At 43.1% G+C, this 15,471-nt stretch overlaps 1 protein-coding gene across 2 annotated transcripts; it reads left to right on the top strand.

Annotated features, from left to right (window-relative positions):
• Positions 1 to 1,439: 1,439 nt before the first annotated feature.
• On the top strand, positions 1,440 to 14,918 carry DSCC1 (DNA replication and sister chromatid cohesion 1; the record flags this gene model as incomplete). 2 transcript variants are annotated; one of them, XM_080801871.1, is made up of 9 exons in its annotated part: positions 1,440 to 2,365; positions 3,425 to 3,593; positions 6,264 to 6,398; positions 7,464 to 7,554; positions 8,708 to 8,846; positions 9,554 to 9,606; positions 9,788 to 9,942; positions 10,885 to 11,033; positions 13,825 to 14,918. In XM_080801871.1, 9 exons carry the CDS (start codon positions 2,361 to 2,363, stop codon positions 13,931 to 13,933), a joined length of 1,005 nt encoding a protein of 334 aa, XP_080657997.1. In that variant the 3' UTR covers positions 13,934 to 14,918. The 2 variants fall into 2 exon arrangements, with proteins under 2 accessions (XP_080657997.1, XP_080657998.1); XM_080801872.1 differs by having other exon boundaries at positions 1,561 to 1,739; positions 13,825 to 14,917.
• Between the last annotated feature and the right edge of the window lie 553 nt (positions 14,919 to 15,471).

Below are 15,471 nucleotides of genomic sequence, written 5' to 3' on the forward strand. Positions count from 1 at the left end.
TATTATTATCTTCTCTTTACAGACAAGGAAGTTGGAACAAGAGAAATGAAGTAAACTGCTCTAGGTCACAAAACCAGCGAGAGCAGAGTTCAGATTGCAAGCCAGGCGTGTCTGAGGCAAGTGCCAGCATTCTTCACACACTAAGCTGCTCCCACTTAACAGCGCACCTGCAATGGTTGATTCTCTTCCAGTTCGTAAATTTCTCATCATGGAACCACCTACATATTCAACATTTTTCTCCACCATAGTCCTTGCATTCGGGTGTACTGAAAAAGGTTAATGAAGAAGTAGGTCATAGGAACCAACCTTTCTGCCACCAACTAAAGCAGCACCCGTGCCCCTGGGATGCCCTACTCTGTAATTGCGTATAATTTGACCCAGAAGTGGAAAGAAAATGCCCGCTCATTTCCCTTGAGTTACACCCCTCACTCACCCACCCATCTCCTTCTTTTACTTTAACCAAGGTCTGATATACATCACTAGTGGAACTTTCCTCCCAGGCTGCATCAGCGCCCAGGGGCAGCAAGGGTCCCAGACTGGGGCTGCAGGGTCCCTGGGAGAGTGCACGTTATGCCCTTACGAGCTACTATGCATGTGCCTATCTGGACGAGCTCTTCTCTTCAAACGTTGTATTCATTGTAAGATGTGGTCTGGAAGACACCACAGAGAAAGCTGCGTGAACAGCTCACACACCCTGCAGTGGCGAGTCTGGGTGTCTTTCCAGCAGAGGTGCAGGCCCTTTCCAGCCCCAGAAAGGTGGCTTTCCTCGGGACAGGGGACTCGGCCCCTCTCCTGACACCCAACTCAGACCGGGTATTCAATGGGTGGTTGGATCTAGTCCAAGCCATTGTCTCCCAGCTATGATGGTCCCCAGAGGCAAAGACGTGAGATTCCCTGACCACTTCTACCAGGGCCTCGCTCCCACTCCAAGTGTTTGCAGGACACCCGGCTGCTTGTTTTCAGAGCCCCAACAGCGTGGGGGGTGGAATCAGGCTTCACTACCTCCTGCTGTGCCACCGCGGGTCAGGAGCTGGTCCCACTTGCGAAATGGGAAGTACCGGGACCCCCTTAAAGGGTTCTGGTGAAGGATTTGTCAAAGGATGCCCGCAGAGTGCTTAGCATAAGGCCCGCCCCTGGTGGGGGTGGGGGAGGATGAGACGATTTTGACGGCGAGGAAATGGGGGCGCCGGCGGGAAAGCGGACGGGGTGGGCGAAGGTTCCGCGTGGCGCCCGGCGAGGTGGCAGCACAGATCCCACGGGGTCCCGCCGAGATGGCCCGGCGGAAGCGTGGATTTCCTTCCGCAGGCCGGGTCGTGCGTGGGGTGACCGGCCGCCGCGGACCGCACCCCCCCCCAGCAGCGGGGACCTTTGGAGCCTTCCGCGGACGCTCCGCCCCGGAAGCACGTCTCCTCCGCCTTGGCGCGCTTTTGGAAGGCTGTCCCCTGCGCCCGTGCTTTCCGCGGGGTCGGGCTTACTCGCGCAGCTCCGTTCTCTTACACTGGCCCTGCGGCATCCCCCCTGCCCCGCACCCCGGGCGCGGCGGGACCCCCGGACGCAGCGATGAAGCGGACCCGCGAGGAGGTGGACGCGACGCTCCAGATCGCCAAGCTGAACGCGGCCGAGCTGCAGCCCGAGGTGCACTGCCTGGCCTTCGGGCCCGGGGCCGGCGCGGCTGCCGGCGACTTCTGCCTGCTGGAGCTGGAGCCCGCGCTGTGCCAGCAGCTGGAGGCCGGGCACAGGTGACTGCCCCGGGGGAGACGCAGGACGGGGAAACTGGGCCAGAAACGCAGAGGGCTCGCAGCTGCCCGGAGGCCTCATCTCCCGTGCGCTGCTTTTTTTGCCGAGGAGTCCACGCCACTGCGGGTCCGTCCACTTAGCTGGACTGCGGTGATCCAGAGGACTGGCCCAGCTCATCTGGGGGGAACACATCGGGAAACAGAACCTCAGTGAAGTTTTGGAGCCCTGAACAGTGATGTCAGGAGCTGCGCTGAACACTTCGCCATTCTAGCTTAAAATCCGGTGCTGCTATCGAATATTTACAGAGTTCTCCTCGCCTTCTGCTTATATTCCACTATAAGTAGGTCGGACTGTAGGGAATGAGTTGAAAGCCGTTCTACAGAGTTGGTCATTGTGGGAGGCCCTCCAAAAGCAGGCTCGCGTGGGGCCGTTTAATGGAAATCTGAAGCTCTTGCTCATTTTGGGTCAGCTACACACTGGCTGCAAAACCATGGATTAAGAAATATAGAGGAGACGTCTAGAGAGAGTCCTTCAACTTTGTGCACTCCCAGCTTCTGGAAAAGGAGTTAGGGGCTCTGGTTTGCTTCTCTTCGGCAACACCCCACCTCCAACACCTGTATCTTATGAGGTTATGAAAGCCTGAACTCTTCAGGCTTTCAGTTTTAACATTTACTCGTCTGACGCTGTTATAATTAAAGGGCCGTCGGCAGATGCTAGCCGAGAAGGATCCTTAAGGAAGCCTAAGCGGAGCCTCATTCATTGGTTTCATTCCAGCTGAGTTGGGGGCGGGGTGGGGCGGAGTTTAAGAAAGGACTTCCGGGGTGCGGACTTTGCTTTTATCCGGTTACAATTCATCCATCCACCTGGCAATCCAGAAGGACCAAGGAATGCGTGTTTTAAAAAACTTTTTTGCCAGGGGACGGGTAGTTGCTTTAAGCAAAATATTGAAGCATGGATAGTGCATTGTGGAAATAAGTGTTGAGGAGTGGGTATTTGGGACTTAGGTGTGTTTAGTACTAGGAAGCTAAAAAAACTCGCTTATTTTCACTTACATTAAGTCTTAATTTTAAAAAGCATTTACACATTCTATTTCAGGGTTTATTTTTATTTCTTTAAAAGAGGTAAATAGTGTAGAGGAGGGTTAAACGTTTTATAAACAAAACTGCTAGAGCCTCTGCCCTTGCTGCCAATGCCATCGTCTTTGTTCTTAGCCTTTCTTCTTCCTCACTTCTGCCCTTCCCGTCCTCTTCTGGCCTTTGCCAGAACTTATTTACTGCAGTTTGTAAAAACATGTTTTTCCTCTTTTTTCATTCAGCATTGCAGTTCTCTTTATAAAGTCCCAATTTCTTTGCAGCAGAGCTGATGGGTAGGTTAGGGTGAGCTGCTTTGATAATTATGGGGATATTCAGAACAAAAGAAGAAGAACCACTCTTAGGTGGGTACCAGGATCAAGAGCATGATGATCGTCTGGGAGTCTATTAGAATTCTGGGTCCCATCCCAGACTGGCAGATTGGGATTCAGTTTTTTAACAAGATTCTTGGGGTGGGGGGGGAGTAGGGGGACAGACAGAGCCTCAAGACTTAATTTTACATTCTACAAGCCTAGAGGATTTTGGAACTGTTTATGATGAAGATGTCTGTTGGTGTCTCAGTAAACCATGTATTTTCTCTTCCCATTTTCCTGCAGTCTTGTGATTCGGGGTGACAAAGATGAGCGGGCTGTCCTGTGCAGTAAAGACAAAACGTATGACTTGAAAATAGCGGATACTTCCAATATGTTGCTTTTTATTCCTGGCTGTAAAACTCCGGACCAGCTGAAGGAGGAGGAAACACATTGTAACATTATTCACACTGAGGTACTGTTCTCTGCCTTCTAATTTATGTGAGAATCACAACACCTGTGCTAATACTGCTTTTATTTAAAATTTTTAGGTATGGGGGCACCTGGGTGGCTCAGCCGGTTAAATGTCTGACTCTTGATTTTGGCTCAGGTCATGATCCCAGGGTCCAGCGCTTGAGCTCAGCGGGGAGTCTGCTTGAGATTCTCTCCTCTCCCTTCTGTCTTTAAAATAATAAATAAATCTTAAAAAAAATCTTTAGTATAATCACAGGGGATCTGAAAAGTTCTCTAATGCAATTTAAAATGTCTCGGCATGTTTGGAGTCTTGTGAAGTTGGCTTATTTTCCCTATTGGATTTTTAAGTCATAGACAAGATGACCATTTTCTGCAACATGGAAAGTTTGTGATTAGCTGACATAGTCTAAAAGTTTTACCTATTTTTAGTGAGTCTTGCTGGAGATATGTTTTGAAAGGAGGCTCCCTTAAGCCACAACGAATGCTTTAAGTAAGGTTTATGAGGTAGAGAAATGAAGAAATTTGAATTTTTGAGGCAGGTGTGTTTCTCACCTTTGAAGTCGGTTTAGCTCATTACGGCCTCTAGCCATGCATAATAAATTCTTAATTATCATGGAGACTACTGATGACTGATACCAAATAGAAGTTTCCATCCTGTCTAGATTATTATACATGTCATGATCAAAACACAGCCCTTAATTCTCTTGGAATGACTTTAGGCCAACTACTGTCTAAGAATTGGGATAGAAATAAGGGAAAATACTGGGAAATGTCAGTGATCCATGATGTTGCTAGAACAGAATAACTTCCAATAAATTTTCTTTTTTGGCGGGGGCGTGGTTCTGTATTTCAATTGTAATTAACTAGAAATATGGGCAGTTCAGTCTTTTGTGAAAGATGTCATTTTTTCGTCGTGTACCTGTTTTATAGGTGTTTTTGCAGGGGTATAACAAAGTAGGAGTACCTCTGAGCTCTCGTTAAGGGAATTCTGTGCGTTGAGACTGAGGAAAGTGTAACAAAGATCTACCAACTGAAGTTTTTTTGTTTCAAAGATTTTATTTATTTGAGAGACAGGGGGGACAGAGGGAAGGGGAAGAAGCAGACACTGCACTGAACAGGGAGCCTGTTGCAGGGCTTGATCCCAGGATGCCAGGATCATGAGCTGAGCCGAAAGCAGACACTTAACTTACTGAGCCACCCAGGTGCCCCAAGTTTTAAACTGTAGTTGCGCTTCAGATTCCTGGAAGGGTTAGGTGAGGAATGCCCATGGGCAGAGCAGGCTGCTGCTGATAAAATGTTAGCAGATACTGATCTTTGCAGTAATAGAGAGTGGTGGGGTCTGTGGCAAATTGGAAAACACTAGTCCCACATATGCGGGCAGCCACAGCATGGCCTTGTGGGAAAGCAGGCCAATCTTCTGATTTCCTGTTTTCAAGTAAACCTTGACATTTAGATTCGGAGACAAAAATCTCCTCTAATATTTCCGCATGGGCAACTAATTTCAACTCCATACTGACTATCCCTCCTGGACAACACAAAGCAGACACCAACATCTGTGCTTTGCATATAGCCAGCAACCCGTCCGTTTGTGAACTGTGGATGAAACCGATCTTTTTGGTTTGGTCGTTAGGCTCCTCCCTTGGAATCCTTGGATTCAGCAGCATCCCCATCACTTGTCAATCAAGCCTTGTACTAGCTTGAAAGTAGAAGCATCCTTGACCTTGCATTTTGGAAGGCACCCTGCAGATAATCCAGTGAGGCCTTCTCCCCTTACTTAAGTGAACCACTTAATCGGGCACCTACCAGGCGCTAGATACTGACCATCCCAGAGGTACGGAGGGGTAGCAGATACTCACCCGTCCAGTAGCCACTGTCAACGGGATTGGTTGGAGTGATGAGCCTCTTGCTGTTTCACAATAAGGAATTAGTGGCATTCTTGCATTAAAGTCTCTCTTCCTTAACTTTCTGCTAGATTTTGACACCATAAGCAACATAGAGCAAGGAAACTCCCTCTCTCTTTTAACATCCCTTCATTATTTGAAGACTGTGATCATGTCTCTATTTTTTGTTTTCCAGCCTAAAAATACTCATTTTCTATTGTGTCCATCAGGTTTATAGAACTGTCCCATCCCGGTCATTTATTTTCTGGGCATACACCCTAGTTTCCAGAGTACATTTGAGCTACTGACCTCAGTGACTGGCTCATTATGTTGGCAGTGTCTTCTTAATTAGGGTTTGAAAAGATATTTCCTGAGTATACCCATCCATTTGCTTGAGATGGCTGGAGAAGACCTTCTCAACAGAAAGCAGATTATTGGCTCTTTTTTATTCTTTTTTATTTATTTATTTATTTATTTATTTAAAGATTTTATTTATTTATTTGAGAGAGAATGAGTGAGAGAGAGCATGAGAGAGGAGAAGGTCAGAGGGAGAAGCAGACTCCCCAAGGAGCTGGGAGCCCGATGCGGGACTCGATCCTGGAAGTCCGGGATCATGACCTGAGCCGAAGGCAGTCGTTCAACCAACTGAGCCACCCAGGCGCCCGCTCTTTTTTATTCTTAATGAGAGCAGAAGAGTTGGTTGAAATTTTGTATGAAATTTTCTTTTAGAAAGGCTTCTGAAAAAAAAAAAAAAAAAGGCTTCTGAAAGGTTATATATTTATATTTTCTAGATCTTTGGTTTTTCTAATAATTATTGGGAATTAAGAAGATGCAGACCTAAATTAAAGAAGCTAAAGAAACTTTTGATGGAAAATACTTATGAAGGACCCGACAGTCAAAAAGAAAAGGATTCAAATCATTCAAAAGTAAGACTTATTTTCATTTTTTTCTTTGAAATTTACAAAATAGAAATATAATTAGAGCCACTTAATGGTGACATTCTTACTTTTAGTGTTTATATTATGAAAATTTCGAACATACCCCAAAGCAGAAAGACCCCCCGCCATATTCATCAATCAGTTGAACATTTATCAATATTTTGTCATTCTTGTGGTTTCTGTCTCTCTGCTTTGTCCCACCTTTTTTTTCCCCCCTTCTTTTTCTGCAATACTTTAAAGCAAATGCTAGATATCATGGTGTCGTTTACATAGCTGAAAGCTTCACATGTTCCTAACTATAGAATACATTTTTTAGAAGTTTATTTTTATTCAATTAAAAATTAAAAATAAATAAATAAATAAAAATTTTAAAAAAGGGGGGCTCTTCAGGAAAGACATTATGGAAATGGAAAGTGTTCTTATTCTCATGTGAGAATTGTTCACTCCTGGAAGTATGGAAAATATTTACAAGCTAAGTAAAAAATATTCTCAAGTTTTTAATGTAATTCAAAATTATAGAACTGTATGGGCATTCTGAAGACCGTATTTATGTTAGTTCTCGTTTTCTTCATTGACTGATTTTTTTTCTTTTTTAATTTTTCTTTTTTTCCTGTAGTCCAGAGAGTTCACTCATTTTAAGGCACCTTTAATTCAGTGGCTTTAGGACATACACAGAGTTGTGTGGTCAGTCGCCACGATGACGTTCAGAACACTTTCATCACCCCAAGGAAACCCCGTACCTCTTACTTTTAACCGTTACCTTCCAATCTTACTTTTACCTACTTCCCTCTCTCACTCAGCCCTAGGTGACTTTTTTTTTCTTTTTGGCATCCTAGCTATGAAACTGTGGCTAAATTCAACATCACAAAGATCAACCCTATATTTTCTTCTTAGATTTCGTGTAATAATCATTACATGTTATCCGAAGAAATTGAGCTATGTATAAATAGTGTCTTAATCTGTTCTATGTATCTGTTCTCCCAAATTCAGTAAGTCTAAAAAAATATTCTTCAAAGGCCTTAAAATGTTTTTTTTTGTTTTTCCTTGTTTCAGTATACAACTGAAGATTTGCTTGATCAAATTCAGGCAAGCGAGGAAGAAATAATGGCCCACTTACAAGTTCTAAATGCCTGTGAGATTGAAGGTAGCATTACTTACCATAATTATTAAATGGAATTATCATATAAGAAAGAAATTTATGGACATTTTCATCCCACTGCATACTATCTATTTAATTCTCTTTTGGTCTTAAAGCTTAAAGGTTAGTGTTAAGGTTAAAAAAGATATACTTATCTTTTTGGATGGGAGGTAGTGGCTACATGTCATGTTTACATGAAGAGGTCCAACCGACTGGTGAGTCCAGCCACTCCTTACAGGGCTTTTTCTTGAGGCATAGTTGATCCTAAGCCTTGGAAATAAAGTTTTAAATTATGGATGCCTGCTGTTAATTGCTATGGTATAGGAGCACCATGAATGTTGAGGTTAGAAACCAGTGGATTTTAATGCCACCCTCTGCATTTGCCACTTCTTGCATGGGGATGGATAAAATTTTGGTATGTGTTGAGGGGCGCATAGTTTATTCCTGGTGTTTTCTCAGATTGACATCACACGCCCTCTTTTCTAAGGTCGCCTTTATTTTTTCAGAATAGCAATAGTAACATTCCCCCTTGGAAATGGTGGATTTGTGCTTGATTTGTTTCTTCAGAGGGGATGGTAGTGCCTTCAGTGATCAGTTGGCATTTTGTGATCTTTCTCAGGAACAGGGAAAGGTATCTTGATGCCCAACCTTTATCTTGCCATTGATTCATATCGTACCTCTGAGTCTGTTGACTCTTGAGTGACCCGGGCCCCTTTATGAGCACGAGAACACCTCTGCAAGACAACTAGAGGAGAGTTATAGCCATGCCAGTGCCCCAGAGTAGAAATCACCATGTGGGATACCAACCTACAACCTTTGCCTCATTCGTGCGGTGTTCTAGTGAAATCACTGAACCAGCTACAGGTTTCCACATTTCCACTTAGATTGACAAGGTTGCTCTGAACTAATTATTAAAGCACTTGAAAAAATCAGTGTGAGTCATAGGTAAGGTACTTTTTAAAAACCACTTGGGTTTCCCTCCAGACACAATTTGTAATGATGAGAAGAAAAGCATAAAAAGAAGTGTTTCTTCTAAAGAAAACTAAGACTTCTAGTGTCTCTTTTGTACTGGGCAAGAGCACACTGCTTCTTTATCAATCTAATAGCCAATTAATTTGCTTACAATGTCCTTTGTAACTATTACTTTGGGAATTTGTAGGTTATTGGAGGCTTCTTGAATTTGATTATGAGATGAAACTTCTGAATCATGTAACTCAGCTTGTGGATTCTGAATCTTGGTCTTTTGATAAAGTTCCTTTGAATATTTGCCTTCAGGAGCTTGGACCCTTGGAGCCGGAGTAAGTCTTTTAATCACTGTCCCTCCAAACTTGCTTAAAGGAAAGAAAATTATTTCCCAGAGTGGAACTAAATACAGGGCACGGACTATTAATATTTTGATGTCTTACAGAAATTTAAAAAATAATATAACCAGGGAGGACTTAGGAGTTTTAGTCACTGGGCTGAATAAATGTCCATCATCTCTGTTTTGTTTTGTTTTGTTTTTCCTACCTTAAAAAATACAAAGACAGGGGCACCTGGGTGGCTCAGTGGGTTAAGCCTCTACCTTTGGCTCAGGTCATGATGTCAGGGCCCTGGGATGGAGCCCCGCATCAGGCTCTGCTTAGCTGGGAGTCTGCTTCCTGCCCCATGCCCCCTCGGCCTGCCTCTCTGCCTGCTTGTGATCTCTGTCAAATAAATAAATAAAATCTTAAAAAAAAAAATACAATGTCCTACAATACATAATGATGATTTAGCTATCTTATGATAATAAATGTATGCTCGCATAATTCATGAAAAAAAATGTTTAGTATGGGCCTGGCATGTAGTAGCTTTCCAGTGTATTTTACTTAGTTCCTACTGTAAAAATTTTACTTGGCAACCAAAATCGTTTAGTATGTAAAATCTCAAATTTGTATCGTAAGTTTTTAGTTAGCAATGGTGTTTAAGATACAATGCCTAATAAACATTTTGACAACTTTTCAAAGGAGTGTTTTAAATTTTTCAGGGCAATGATTGAACACTGTCTTAAATGTTACGGGAAGAAATATGTAGAGGAAGGTAAGATTTGGAAAGTATTTTAACTTGTCTGTGTTCAAATTGGTACATCTTTCTGAATAGTGCATGGGTTTACGGGAGGTGAGTCGTGTGTAATTTTTCCTGAGAAATTGCACAGGGGAAAAAGAAACCGGAGTAGTGCATTGAATGGTCAGAAGACCATAGGAAACGACCTTTTCCTTAGGTGAAGTTTATTTTGCATTGAGTGCTGATAAAATTTGCAGAGCAACAGCACAGATGCTCCTTCAGAATGCAGTGAAATTTAACCTGGCTGAGTTTCAAGAAGTGTGGCAACAGAGCGTTCCAGAAGGAATGACAACGCGGCTCGATCAGCTTAAGGTAAGGTTAGCGGTGGGGATTGCTGCCATAAAGCAATGGGGTTTTATTCGTTACTGGGTGACATGAAATCTTTATCGCCACTGAGTTTGGAGCCACTTTATTTTCCAAGCCACCATTTCCATTAGGAGCCGATGATGCATTCAGTCCATCACTGCTTTGAGAATGTTTCTGTCACCTTGGTGAGGTCCTTCAGGCCGGTGTACAGTTAATCCTGCTTCCCGCCCCTGGTGTATTTCATCTTGCTGCATTTGTCTTTCCTCCAGCACCGTTGGAACCCAAAGTGTCATATTTACGTGGCTGTAAAGAGCAATGGTGTCCCTCCGATCCATTCTCTGCAGTGCTCCTAGAATGTCTTGGAAAAATGCCAGTCAGATGAGACGAACATCATGCTTAATGATGTAATGCTTGCCTGTAGCATTTAAGATAGAAAATCCAGGAGGGCACCTGGGGGGCTCAGTTGGTGAAGCGTCTGCCTTCGGATCAGGTCATGATCCCAGGGTCCTGGGATCGAGTTCCACGTCAGGCTCCCTGCTCAGCAGGGAGTCTGCTTCTCCCTCTCCCTCCTCCCCTACCACCTGCTTGTGCGCTTGTGTGTGCCTTCTCTCTCTCAAATAAATAAATAAAATCTTTAAAAAAGAAAAACAAAATCCAGGACCCGTATCTTGGCCTGCAAAAAGGTTCATCATCCCCTGATAAATTGAGCAACAGAAGTCAGATTGTAGAAGGAAAAATGAGAATTCACCGTTTAATGGAGCTCTTTTTATGAAAAAGGCTATTGAGGGTCTCTCCTAGAGGAGGTGGAAGTTTGTGGAAGTTTCACGTGGTTGACATCTTGAGCGGCTTGGGCTCAGCCAAACTTAAGGTAAAAGAATGAGTTGTATTTAGACACTAAACCATTATTCTAACTGCCCCTTTTCATTTCATTTTTTTTTTTTTAAATAGGGTTTAGCCTTGGTGGACAGACACTCGAGACCAGAAATCATATTTTTGCTAAAAGTAGATGATTTGCCTGAGGATAATCAAGAACGTTTTAACAGTCTCTTCTCTCTAAGGGAAAAGTGGACAGAAGAAGACATTGCTCCCTATATTCAGTAAGTAATTTACCGAAGTGGATTTTGAGGGTTCTTTTCTCTTCTCTCTTTTCTTTTTTAAAGATTTTATTTATTTATTTGATAGACAGGCAGGCAGAGAGAGAGAGGAGGAAGCAGGCTCCCCGCTGAGCAGAGAGCCCGATGCGGGGCTCGATCCCAGGACCCTGAGATCATGACCTGAGCCGAAGGCAGAGGCTTAACCCACTGAGCCGCCCAGGCGCATGTGACAGTTCTTTTTATAAAGAGATTTTATAAAGAGATTTTTATAAAGAGATTTATTATTAGGAAAAAAAAATTTTTTTTTCAGTATTCCCTGAGGACATGGCTTCCTTTGAAACTTTTTCAAGTGGTGGCCGTCTTTTCCGTCATTCTTCACCTCTGATCCCAGAGGTGGGAATGTGTTGTCTTTCTTCCTCTTGCTGCCTCTAAAACCACTTCTCTGCCCTCCTCCCTGCCAAACTGCAGCTCTTCGAGGCCCAGTCAGACTACATGCCCTACTATGACTCTAAAGCAGGCCCTCTCGCTGACGGACACCCCCTCTCTTTCCTGCTGCCTCGATTTAACATTTCCCTGCCAGATTGCAGGAGAACGACCTAGCTTGTTGGTCACTGTTTACAGGACTCAAATCTCAAATGTACTAATGCTGCCACCTCTTCACTGTGTCTTAGCTCTCCTGTCCTCTCTTTACCCAGGCTGGACTTAGAAACAGATAAGAAAAGACAAGGACATCGTCTTTCCTACCATTAAATCTGTCAGCCTCCTTGGATTATGTCTGCACAACCACCTTTTGCAGTCCTTCCTCTATAATGCATGAACCATCCCTGCTCCTAAGGCCAGTCCTTCTTCTGCACTAGATCCATCCCTCTGGCCTAATTTTTTTAAATACTTTTTTTTTTTTTAAGATTTTATTAATTTGACAGATAGAGATCACAAGTAGGCTGAGAGGCAGGCAGAGAGAGAGAGAGAGAGAGGAGGAAGCAGGCTCCCTGCTGAGCAGAGAGCCCGATGTGGGGCTCGATCCAGGACCCTGGGATCATGACCCGAGTGGAAGGCAGAGGCTTTAACCCACTGAGCCACCCAGGCGCCCCATCCCTCTGGCCTTATTAAAGACGTACATCCTCTATTTATCTCTGTCCCCCCTTTTGTTATTGATATCTCCCTACCTGCTGGATTATTCCCATCAACATATGGTATTCTGTACTATTGCTCATTTTAATAAACAACAACCTACTGGACCCCATACCCTCTGCTCTGTTTCACAAGAAATTCCTTTTAAAAGTTTGGACACTCATTTCTGCTTCTTTGTCTCCCATTCTTTCCTTAACCTGTTGGCATCTGTCTTTCTACATTTCAGTGGTCAACCGTCCATCCTTGTTTACTTGGCTTCTAAGAACTGTCAGACACTGTGCACCATTTTCTACTTGAAGCACGAAGCACACCGTTTTTGTCCCTTCTCTCCTAAGGCAGCTCCTTCTCCGTCTCTTGCTCAGATGTCCCGGTTCTTTCCAACCTTTAAATGCTGGTGTGCTCTGGGACTGTTCTTGACCATCTGCTTTTCCATTTGTATTTTTTTCCTTGGTGCCCTCATCTAGACCTGGATTTAAACTTAATGACTTCCTAATTTTATCTTCATATTTGATCTTTTCCTTGAGTTCGTTTCTCTTACCTGGCTCTCTATTGAACATGTCCACTCGGATATCTAAGAGGAGTTTCAAACCAGACATGCTCACAACAGAACTGTGGTTCCACCTTGTCCCAACCCTATCTTCCACCTCTCAGTAGCATCACCACTATTAATCCAGTGACTCAAGCAAAACATCTAGGAATCATACTGGTCTTTTTTCTTCTCTCACTCTCTGGTTCAAACTATGAGCAAATCCTAATGGGTCCTCTAGGACCTGCCTCTGAATTGGTGTCCCTACTTCTATTTTTCCCTCTTCTCCTTTTTATTTTGGAAAATTTTAAATGTTCAGAAGTGACAATGTAACATAACGAATGCACCAGGTACTCACCACTTAGCTTCTATAATCATCAACTCATTGTCTCCATTATTTAAAGCTTAGATCACATTCTGCTTTTACATTAACGAAAACTCACCTAGTGACTTCCCTTTGTACTTAGAATTAAATCACAACTGCTCCTTTCCATGTTCTTTAAAGCCTGTATGACCTTGCCGTGGCTCCCTTCCCCGGCTCCTGTGCCTTCGTTCATTCTTTACCTCATACGTTCCACTGATAGTCCTTCTCCTCTTTGGGGTACAGAAGGTGAAGCTAAAGTTCAGGGAGGGTGGGTAACATAGATAAGCACCCACAGGTAGCCTGGGACCCAGGGTCTCTGTCTAGACCCTCCTATATTGCATGGCTTGTATTTCTAATTTGGAGACTGTGTGATACAATGGAGGAAAAAAATTGGACTTAGAAGTCATGCAGACCTGGCAGCGAAGTTTGGTTCCATCCTTGACTACCTGAGTTCCATATCTAATGTGGGGTTAAGTGATACATTACTGTTACTCTTTCTGTGGTTAAATAAGGTAATACATGTATAGTACCTAGTTCAGTTAAGGCTTAGTAACCACTCTGTACCCTGTCTCTCCCACAAACACAGATCCTTATGCTTGTTGGAAAGATGGGTATAGGTAAGAGAGATATAAATAACTAGCACTATGAGTATAGTATATACATATATATGAATATAGTATATATATAGTGTATGTATATATGAATATAGTATATATATTATAAAAATAGCTAGCACTATGAATATTCATGCTATTCATTTTTTCCCCCCACAGAGATTTGTGTGGAGAGAAGCAAACCATAGGTGCATTGCTCACTAAATATTCTCGCTCGTCAATACAAAATGGTGTTAAAGTTTACAATTCAAGAAGACCCATTTCTTAAAAGAACAACAGTCTGTTCTTTGGGACTGAAGTTGCTTCATAAAGTTGATGGTTATAAGAAAAAGATTCTTGCATATATTTGTATTCCAGATTTTAAAAAACATACTTTGAAGCGTTTTTCTCCTCATCCTAAGTGTTTTGAAACTACGGCTCTTTTTCCCTTAAATGAAATAGGACATTTCTTTATCTTTCAAGTTATTTTTTTATTATGCATATAGTGTAAACAAGGACAAAAGTGTTGTTTTCTATATTTAGTATATCTAGAATCTATATGGTTTTATTTATAGAGAAGTGTTGGCCTTTTTTATATTTAAAATTGCATTCCTTTAATTAGGATTTGACGTCCTAATAATTAACAAATTTAAAGGCTTTTTTCAGAGAACTAAATAGTAATACTTTCCTAGAAAAAGTATTTGTTCACTAAAATGTCATTTCTCAAGTGATTTCCCCTCTATTTTCAACATTCCACCAGGACAGAAAGTCACTAGATCCTCTGTTATCTAAATTAGTCATTTGCATTGACGAAGTTGGCTTGGTAGTAGCTGCTATGTTGCCTGCCTGATGCCCATGTGAAATGGGTTTGACCCTCAATCTTACATGAAGAATACTAATAGAGCAATTTATAATCCTGTAATGGAGAAAACAGACATGGCTAATACTGGAAAATTGCAAGTAATGTCTAATGGGTTTTGGAATGCTTGATAAAACGCCTTTATAGCTTTATTTTCCTGATTTGTATACATTTAGACCAAAGTTGAAATTAATTTTAACTTAGCTAATAAGCTTGTCACCAGGACAGTTTGAGGGGTTAGGTGAAAGATAAATCTGATCCAAGGTTAAAAAAAAAATGTTAATGGGTAATCCACAATTACCTAACCAAGATTTGACTGTTACTGAAATTTACAACTGTTTTATTCTCTTGTACATAAACTGCACAAGTCGATGGTTTCAAAATATTTGTCTTTTCAATAAATGTTTTGTATCTATGTGCGATTATTTAAAAAAAAAAAATACTGAGGCAGCAGTACCTAGTAAGGCCTCTTAAGTCTGAGTTAGGACTACCTCGGGTCTAATTACGTGTCTCACAGCTACAGTCACTGGGGCCCAATGAGTTCGCGTTGTCCCTTCACACAGCAAACCGGCGGGACCCTCTTCTCCTGGTTTCATGTATGCCTGGTTCTAAGACCCCCCCCCCCCCACCTATTCCCCGCCCCGCTCTTCCCCAACCATTATATATTTCGTAATTTTTAACAGTTGGCTTCCAAGTGCCGGGAAAAGCAAAGGCAAAACCCCCAATACGATCTCGCAAGCCCCACCCGCCGGCACAGAGCTTCCGGCTCCCGCCCTCGGCGCCGTCCCAGTTCCGCTGACGCCAGAGGTCAGAGGTGACAGGCAAGATGTCGGCCGTCTGTGGCTTTGAGCGGTTGGTGAAAGGAGCATCTTCGTGACAAGCTCGCCGGAGACTGCGAAAAGGAGCCGAATCGCGGGAGCAAGTTTGAGGCGGCGGCGGATCGGACGCGGCGGGGTGTGGGCGCCGAG

This window comes from Martes martes, assembly GCF_963455335.1.
Source record: "Martes martes genome assembly, chromosome: 4".
Taxonomy (NCBI): domain Eukaryota; kingdom Metazoa; phylum Chordata; class Mammalia; order Carnivora; family Mustelidae; genus Martes; species Martes martes.